The sequence below is a fragment of the Anolis sagrei genome, chromosome 1 (genome assembly GCF_037176765.1).
Source record: "Anolis sagrei isolate rAnoSag1 chromosome 1, rAnoSag1.mat, whole genome shotgun sequence".
NCBI lineage: Eukaryota > Metazoa > Chordata > Lepidosauria > Squamata > Dactyloidae > Anolis > Anolis sagrei.
The window spans coordinates 251976276-251985538 of NC_090021.1; the positions used below are offsets into that span (position 1 = coordinate 251976276).

General features: G+C 43.0%; 1 protein-coding gene across 7 annotated transcripts in view; it reads right to left on the minus strand.

Annotated features, from left to right (window-relative positions):
* DENND5A (DENN domain containing 5A) overlaps window positions 1-8679 on the minus strand; it is a 76782-nt gene extending 68103 nt beyond the window's left edge. For 3 of the 7 annotated variants that reach the window (XM_060767114.2, XM_060767121.2, XM_060767108.2), the window contains exon 1: window positions 8211-8679. In XM_060767114.2, coding sequence (XP_060623097.2) covers window positions 8211-8364 — 154 coding nt within the window. In that variant the 5' untranslated portion in view covers window positions 8365-8679. The remainder of the gene's footprint in view (window positions 1-8210) is intronic. The other 4 variants (XM_060767129.2, XM_060767136.2, XM_060767125.2 and 1 more) reach the window with 2 other exon arrangements.
* Between the last annotated feature and the right edge of the window lie 584 nt (window positions 8680-9263).

The following is a 9263-nucleotide window of genomic DNA, read 5'->3' on the forward strand; positions in this document are numbered from 1 at the left end:
TGTCCTCAGGAGAACAAAGTAAAGCTGTAGCTGCCATTTTACTCAGCACTGTGGGTCTCTCTCTTCCAGCACCAACCATCAACAGTCTGTGGGTCTCTCTCACCCCCCACAAACACCAGTAAAGCTGCTCCTCCCTAGCACTGACAAGCAACAGTCTGTGGGTCTCTCTCATCCCACACAAACACCAGAGGATAGGAGAAAAGCTTTAGCAAACAGTTTGCTACTGAGCCCAGAGAGATAAACCCAAGAATGCTGGTTGTTGTACCATACTTCATAAAAAGAAGCCATCCCCTGAGAATAAACCATAGTGTGTCTTCTTGAGGAAAAATAAATATAAAACAGTTTCTTATTTTCGGGAAACCTGGTATGTGTTCAGTCTTGCAGCCAAATAATTAAGCTTTTATTCTCACAGGGTTGATGCTGTTTTGTATGAAAAATCAAACACAGGACCAGTTGATATAATAATAATAATAATAATAATAATAACAACAACAACAACAACAACAACAACGATATATGTTTTTCTTACTCGTCTCTCTTCACGGCTTGAGGTGGATTACAACATTGTTAAAACACATAATCAAAACACATAATAATTTAAGAACACTCATAGATTACAGACATTTCCATAAAAGACATATTAAAATACACACATAAACCCAAGATCACCAAATGATCTAGCATATCTAGTATATCCCATTTGTATGAACTCGTGTGTTTATGTGAAAAGGCCACAATTAGAGGAATCGAGGCAATTACTATATAATGCCCTACTTTTTCCACCCAACAACAATGTTACTGGCCCTGCTTCATGCATACAAGCTTAGCTACTAATTTCCAATGTTCCAAGGGGAGGGGAAAATAACTGGGTCATCATCTTTGAGACAGAACTTGAACATACCTATGCAAAACAGGTTGCAACAAGTTTTGAACCATAACACCATAGTGAAATCTTTCTTTCATTGACTTTCAGTATGTCTCCAGAGCTAAGTAATGTGCTGGTTTTAACCTAGAAAACTCCTTATTACTTGGTTCTTTCATATTTGGATTGTCATCACCTATTATTTGAACTTTTGCCTGGTAGCAAAGAGAATAAAGTTAATGTCAGATTCCTTTGTTTTAGCCTGCTGGTGACTTAGATTTCCATTTCTCCTAAGAACAAACTTCATGATCTCAGCATGATTAAGACATTTCTATTTATTTACTTATTAATGTATTTCTACCCAACCTCATATTGTTGGATCTCAGGGTGGTGTGCAAGTGAAATATTATACACAACTGCAAACAATTCCAGTTTTAAAACAGTAAAATAATTCAAATGGAATCACATATAGACCATATCAGCTCAAGACTTCTAAACATGGTTTTCTGTGAGTGAGCAGATGGCAACTACTGGATGGTACATGTTCTGTTATCAGAAACTAGAGCTGATGTGGTCTAGCCAATTCAATTTTTGGAATCAGCACCTCAAATAACCAAAACAAACCTAAAGTTGACCAAAAACTGATTCATAACTCTTTTGGTACTAGTGTTGGAGAGTGGTCCCTGGTCCAAGTGGTCCCTGGTCAAAAAAAGATTGGAAACCACTGTCTTAGATAGTGCCATTTTGCCAGGTTGTCTTTTGAACTGCCCACTTCTGAGTCTGTTCAGGGACTTCCACGTAGCCTATTCTTGGTTTGCCCCTGGAGGCAGACGCTCGTTTGGGGGGGGGGGGCATCCAATTAGTATTTCCTGGTTTAGCTGCCCAGAGGGATACTCTTGTTGTTGTTTAGGGAACGTTAAGGGGAGTGGTGGTTCTCATGAAGCTTTTCCTTGATTTGAGTCTACTGGGAGGAGGCTGATAGTCATGCAGTGAATGGCTTTCACAGTGTTCAATCTTATTTATCTCACAGTTAGCAGCAACTTCCCATCACACATTGCAGGGGGGGGGGGATGCTAGCTAGCTTGAAGAGTCTATCAAGAGGTGTGGGTTTGAGACATCCTGTGATTATTCTGCATATTTTGTTCAATGCTATGTTCACCTGCTTCGCGTGGGCAGACTTGTGCCTAACAGGGCAGGCATACTCAGCAGTAGGACAAGGCCAGGGCTGATGTTCTTATTCATTTTTTGTCTGCTCCCCATGCGCTGCCAGTAAGTTTCCACGTGCGGCTACTTTGTGCTTGGTGTTCATACAGTTTTTCCTAAATATTAGTGTTCAATCTAAGGTGACACCAAGATGTTTAGGATGCAAGCAGTGTTCAAGCTCTTGGCTTTCCCAGGTAACTTTCAATTTCCTGTTGGTTTCACGGTTATATAGGTGGAAAGCACACACTTGTGTCTTGGTAGGGTTAAGGCTTAGGATGATTATCTTTGTAGTAGCTGGAGAGATCTTTCAAGGCATTAGTAAGTTGGTTTTCAACTGTTTCAAAGTCTTTTGCTTGTGTGGTTAGAACAAGGTCATCAGCATATATAAAACTCTTTGTGAGTGATGGCTGTGGCTGATCGTTAGTAAAGGTATTTAAAAAACATCAGTGCAAGAATGCTGCCCTGGGGTAAACCATTCTTTTGCCTCCTCAATCTACTTTTCGTGCCTTGAAACTCCACACAGAAGCTGTAGTTTTTTAGGAGGGTCTGGACTGTTTTTGTAAAATCATAGTCTCGGGTAATATGGTAGACTTTATGCAGCATTTTTCTATGTTGACCATGTCATAGGCTGCCTTAAGGACCACAAAAACCTTTCTCATATACTTTCTCAATATACTCAGTCAGATTAAGATTTCAGGCTGTACAGTTTTTCCCTGGACTGAAACCTTCTTGTTGTGCAATAAACTGGGGTTTAATAACAGGTCCTGATCAATTTTATAGCATCCCCTCATATACTTTATATAGATAAAATAAGAGAGAGAGATTGGAGGTAGTTCCTAGCATTGGTGGCGTCTTTACCAGGTTTTAAAATGGCAATGATCTTAGTTTTCCTCCATAATCTGGGAATCTGTGTGCCAAGCACTGATTATTGAATTTCAAAAGCCAGTTTTCAGCTTTGGGGACTAAGTGTTTTATTTGCTCTATTATTAAGGAATCTAGGCCAGGTGTTTTACTACTTTTATATCATTTAATAGCTTCTCTGAGTTCTCTCAGGTTTAGGGCAGATGACAGCTAGTGGTTTTCTAAGTTCTGGCACCCTGTCAATTTTCATCATTGCTCTGTTGTAGTTGGTTTTCCCATTCTGAATTAGCTAGTGCGCTATCTAGTCTGGTGTTACACTTGCAGGTCCACAGTTGAACATAGGGTCACTATGCAGGCTGGGAGATTCTGATTTTCCCAAGGTCACCCAGTGGGTTTCCGTGGTCAAGTGGGAATTCAAAGCCTAGTCCAACAATACACCACATTGGCTCTGGTGGTAAGCAGATTTACAACCTAGATTAAAGCAAAATATTGTAAAACACAGCCATTGTGGTGTAGAGGTTTGAGCAAAAGATTATAACTCTGGAGACTAGAATCTGAATCCTCCCTCAGTCAAGGAAACATACGGGTAACCTTGGGCTAGTAACACACTCTCAGCACCAGGAAAACCTATGGTAGTTTTATCTTAGGGCTGCCGTAAGTTGGAAAACATAAGGCACAACAAACTGTGAAAACACAGTGATTATAATAAAAAGAGTAAGTCAGAAATGATTTGAGGGCACACAACAACATATTGTGAAAACACACTGATTACAAAAGGACAAAGTGTTGGTTATAACCTTTATAGCCCTACATGGTTTGGTCCAAGTTATCTACAAGGTCACTTTCTCCCATACAATCCATCCTTAGGACACTGAGGTCCTCTGGGTGCACTTACTCCAGTCAGCCATAACCTGACTGGCTACCATCACCCAGAGGACCTTTTCATGGGCCACCCCACAGCTGTGGAATGACCTGCTGGAAGCTTCAACAGCTAAATGAGTTGCCAGAATTTAGCTTCAACAGCTAAATGAATTACCAGAATTTAACACACAACTGAAGACCCATTTCGTCTGGCAAGCCTACCCAGTCAACTCTGAGCCATAAGTTTTGGATTTGCATTCTACTTCTGCTGTATTTTGATCTTTGTACCATGTGTTTTGATATTGTTGTGTGATTTGATATACGCTTTTCTGTTGTATGTATTTATGTTGATACGTTTTGACTGTGTTGTACCCTGCCTTGAGCCATTAGAAGAGGCAGATTACAAATCTATTATTATTATTATTATTATTACAAAGAAGTATTTTAAATTTCAGTAAACTTTCTTATTAAAAACAGCATGAATTTAAGCTATGACTATAAGAATAGAAAGTCAGGCACACACATTATTAAAAGAGCCTCCTGCAACAACCAATTCATTACCAAAAGCCAGTCTCAATAAAAAGTCTTTGCCTGCTAGTAGGAAGAAAAGAGGAAAAAACAGAGAAGGAACCAGCCTGATAGCCAGTCTGAGGAAGACTCTCTCAGTCACTTTTGTCCTCACAAGACATGCTTGTGATAGTAATGAGACAAGAGAAAGCCCTCATGCAAAAATCTTAAAATTTGAGCAGGCCATTCTAGGGAGACAGATATAGAAATAAAGAAATGAGATACTGAATCAGTAAAGAAAACATGTCCTACATATCACATTTCTCAAGATGTTAGCTGTCAATATAAAACATTAAGTGGTTTTAGTCTAAGTGTATGAAGTTTTCAAAACAGAATAAATCAAAATATTATCACTGAGTGAACATGACAAAACACAGTGATCAAACTTTCATTTTACTAAGAAACAAATCTAAAATATTCACATCAGTTTTACCTAGCATACTAGATTATGTATTATATACCAATAAAATAATAGCAGACTTCCATTATGTTTTTTCCAGATAATTCAGACAGAAACACATCTCTGTTTATTAAAAACAGTGTACTATATTGTCAAGAATAAAAAACGAATAAAGTGCTGAGAGGATTAGCATGTATCATAATGGAACCTAAATACAGTCCATGTAGTAGTTTAAATATACCCATCTGTTACCAAAACAAACAAAAAAGAAGTCTACAAAAAGTTAACATTAATTTCAAAGGAAAGCTAGATAATTTTAAAAGATTGTGTGGTGTCATATACTATAATGCACTTTAATCAGAGGTATGACAAATGAACATCCTGCCACAATTATTTCTCTGTGTGGTTTGTAGGTAAGTTATCCTATCATTTTGCAGGAAAACTAACTACAACAGCAACCTAGATCAGGAAAAGCTGGAATGGAAGAATCCATTTTCAGAAGATTTCACCTCACTTTCTGAAAAAAATGAATTGTTGTGGAAACAAGGAGTGTTGAGAAAGCTTAAGTGGAGACCCCTTTTCCCCATGACAATTCTTTCAGGAGTGAATTTCCCTTCCTAGGGGTAGATTCCTCGCATTTCCTGTTGTCAGCCCCATTCTTAACTATAAGTTGCTTGTAAATCAGGTGTTTGTAATCTGGGGACTGCCTGTACAGATACACACATACATATACAGGGTAGGACAAAAGTATATACTGTATATATAATACTATGGTATTCTATTTATAAGTTTATTGAGTCTACTTATTATATGTTTTGCCATGAGTGTTGTTTATTTGTTTGTGGCGTTTAATGTTTGCCATTTCTGTTTTTCTTGTGAACCGCCCTGAGACCCTTCGGGGAGAGAAGGTGGTCTATATTATTATTATTATTATTATTATTATAAAAATATAAAGGAGTTAGTAAATATTGAAACCCTTTGGTGTCTTTTGATCCACCACACACACACACACACAGAGTACAAATATATATGTGTGTGTGATGTGACATACACATTTTTAAGTTATATTATACTGATATACACAGGCGAAACATAAAATATAATATACATATATACCAGGAATGGGCAAACTTCAGCCCTCCGGGTGTTTTGGACTTCAACTCCCACAATCCCTAACAGCCTACACTACAACACTTTAGGAAAGAGTTAAAAACTTGGTTTTTCCAGCAGGCATTTGAGAATGCTTAGACCAGTGGTTCCCAATCTGTGGTCCATGGACCACCAGTTGTCCACAAGAACTAAAATATGGTCCGTGGCCTCACCCTTATTACACCGATGCAACAAGAGCGATTGGTCTTGCAAAACCTTCTTATAGTGCCAAAGCTTATTACATATGGATTTCTGTGGGCAAGCAGATGGCAACTACTGGATGGCATATGTTTTGTATCAGAAACCAGAGCTGATGTGGTTTATCCAATGCAATTTTTTGAATCGACACCCCAAATAACCAAACCGAATCTAAAGTTAACTGATTTATAACCCTTCTGGTACTAATGTTGGAGAATCGTCAAAGTGGTCCCTGGTCAAACAAAGAGTGCGAATCACTGGCTTTGACAGTAACCAGAACTGATTGCCAAACACTTAGCCCTTTATATCCCCATTCTGTGTGTTCAGTTGGGCTGCTATAGTATTACATGGATCTTTTAACTGAATCTGTTTTTTAACAGAGGTTTATATACCTGGTTTATGTAATGTTGTTATTGTTGTCATGCTGATGTGTTTTATTTGATGTATTATGTATTTTATGTATGGCATGCTATTTTGTGAGTCCCTACGGGAGATGGTGGCGGGTATAAAGAAAGTATTATTATTAATATTTGTATTATATACACACACCGAGCGTACATTAATCGCACACACACATTTAAATGTTATATTATACTGATATACACAAACCATAAAATATAATATACATATATACCAGGCATGGGCAAACTTGGGACCTCCAGGTGTTTTGGACTTCAACTCCCACAATTCCTAATAGCCTCAGACCCTTTCCTTTCCCCCCTCAGCCGCATAAGTGGCTGAGGGAGAAAAGGAAGGGCCCTGAGGGTGTTAGGAATTCTGGGAGTTGAAGTCTAAAACACCCGAAGGGCTTAAGCTGCTGAGGGGGGGAAGGAAGGGGCCTGAGGCTGTTAGGAATGGTGGGAGTTGACGTCCAAAACACCTGAAGGGCTTAAGCGGATGAGGGGGGAAAGGAAGGGGCCTGAGACTGTTAGGAATGGTGGGAGTTGAGGTCCAAAACACCTGAAGGGCTAAAGCAGATTGGGGGGGGGGGGGGGAGAAGGAAGGGGCCTGAGGATGTTAGGCATGGTGGGAGTTGAAGTCCAAAACGTCTGAAGGGCTTAAGCGGATGAGGGGGGAAAGGAAGGGGCCTGAGGCCGTTAGGAATGGTGGGAGTTGAAGTACAAAACACCCGAAGGGCTTAAGCAGATGGGGGGGGGGGGAGGAAGGGGCCTGAGGGTCACTGCACACCGCACTTATATTATAATCCTACATCCCTCCTGCTACATCAGCACTTTTAATCCTGTACCCCTACTCCGGCCGGCCCAGTTTTAATAGTGTCTTGTTGCATTGTTGCTGTTTATTGTTTTCCTGCTTAACTGTTTTATTTTGCTTTAGGTATTGTATTGTTGTATGTGTTTTGGGGCTTCGGCCTGTGTAAGCCGCATCGAATCCCTTGGGAGATGCTAGCGGGGTACAAATAAAGTTATAATAATAATAATAATAATAATAATAAGGGTGTTAGGAATGGTGGGAGTTGAAGTCCAAAACACCCAAAGGGCTTAAGCTGATGAGGAAGAAAAGGAAGGGCCCTGAGAGTGTTAGGAATTGTGGGAGGTGAAGTCCAAAACACCTGGAGGGCCCAAAATTGCCCATGCCTGATATATACACACCCAGAACGTACAGTAATAGCCCTGCGGTGGCAACGGATTTCACCTGGTCCTTCAGCGCCTGCCTTGGGTCCCCCCATGAGAAGCAACAGTATATCATCATTATCATTATTGCTATTATTCCATTGCCCAAATATCTCCGGGGGAGGAGAGGGAAGTCGGAGGGAGAGCGAATGAGGGTCCCGTTGTCACCACACAAAGCGGGCGCCGTCCCCTCTCTCTCCCTCTCTCTCTGTCTTCAGGGCGTCCCTCCGTGGCTGCGCCTCAGGGTGGCAGGGGCCACTCACTTTTGAGGCAAAGGCCCGGCCCGCTAGAAAGGGGCGCTTCTGTGGAGGAGAGGGCTCCTCCGCGCGCTGGGTGGGCACGAGCGGAGAGGCCCTCGCGCTGCCCAAAGCTCTCCCATCCTTTCCCCTCAGAGAGGCCCAGGAGTCCGAAAGAGGCGCCGCGGACCGGCTCCTTCCTCCGCCTCCGCCTCCCTTCAGCGCCGCCGAGAGGGACTCACCGGAGAGCTCGTCCGGCTCCAGCCCGGTCCCGGTGTCCAACCCGCAGATCACGAAGTAGTCGGCGAAGCGGCCGGGGGCAGACGGCGAGGACGACGACGACGACGAAGAAGAAGAGCCGGAGCCTCCTCCTCCTCCTCCCCCGTCTCCGCTCATGCTGAAGGGGCGCCCGTGGGGCGAGGCGGCTCAGGCTGAGCTGCCCGGGTCCGGCGGGGCTGCCTCAGCGGGCGCCGCGGCTGCCTCCGCCATGACGGAACGGCCAGCGCCGCGCGGGCTTCTGGGTAGTAACGGCTTCAGAGGCAGCCGGCCCAGCCAAAGGGAGCCCTCGCGCACATCGCTCCCCTCCCCTGCCCTTCCCTTCCCTTCCTTCCTTCCTTCCTTCCCCAGATGTTTTGGGAGTCGCGAGCCTGAGAGTGATGGAAGCGAGGACCGCAATGCTGCGCATGCGCGGTGGGCAGCGCGAGAAGCGATGACGTGATGCTCTCTGCGGTTCGCTTTCTGAGGGAAGGAAGGAAGCCTCTCTCTCTCTCTCTCTCTCTCTCTCTCTCTCTCTCTCTCTCTCTCTCTCTTCCCCCCTCGCTTTGCCCCCTTTTCTTCTCCTCCTCTTCCTCCTCCTTCCTCCCACAGCCACAGGCCTTTCTGCCTAGCTACGTCCCTCGCCTTGAATGGCTTTCTTTCTTTACCCCTCTCCCCCCGCGCTTCCTATTCCAACTCTCTCCTATAGTATCTAAAGAGCACTGCAAGCTAAGCAGGGTCAGCCCTGGTTAATACAAAAGGATTCCCCCAGGCGGGAAGCAGCCAGGCTTCGAAGCTGCAAGGCCATTCAACGCTAATCAAGGTGGCCAATTGCAACATTCACACTTGCCTCCAGCAGACAAGGAGTTCTTTCTCCCACCCCGGACATTATTCCACAGATATTTGCCATCTATTCTAAAGTCATAAAATATTTTTTGTATCCCCTGCTTCATCCCATGGAAAGGATAGCTAGCCTTGTGTACTACGATAACTATACACAGGGATCTCATGACGTTATGAATGAACCTTGAAGCTCCCAG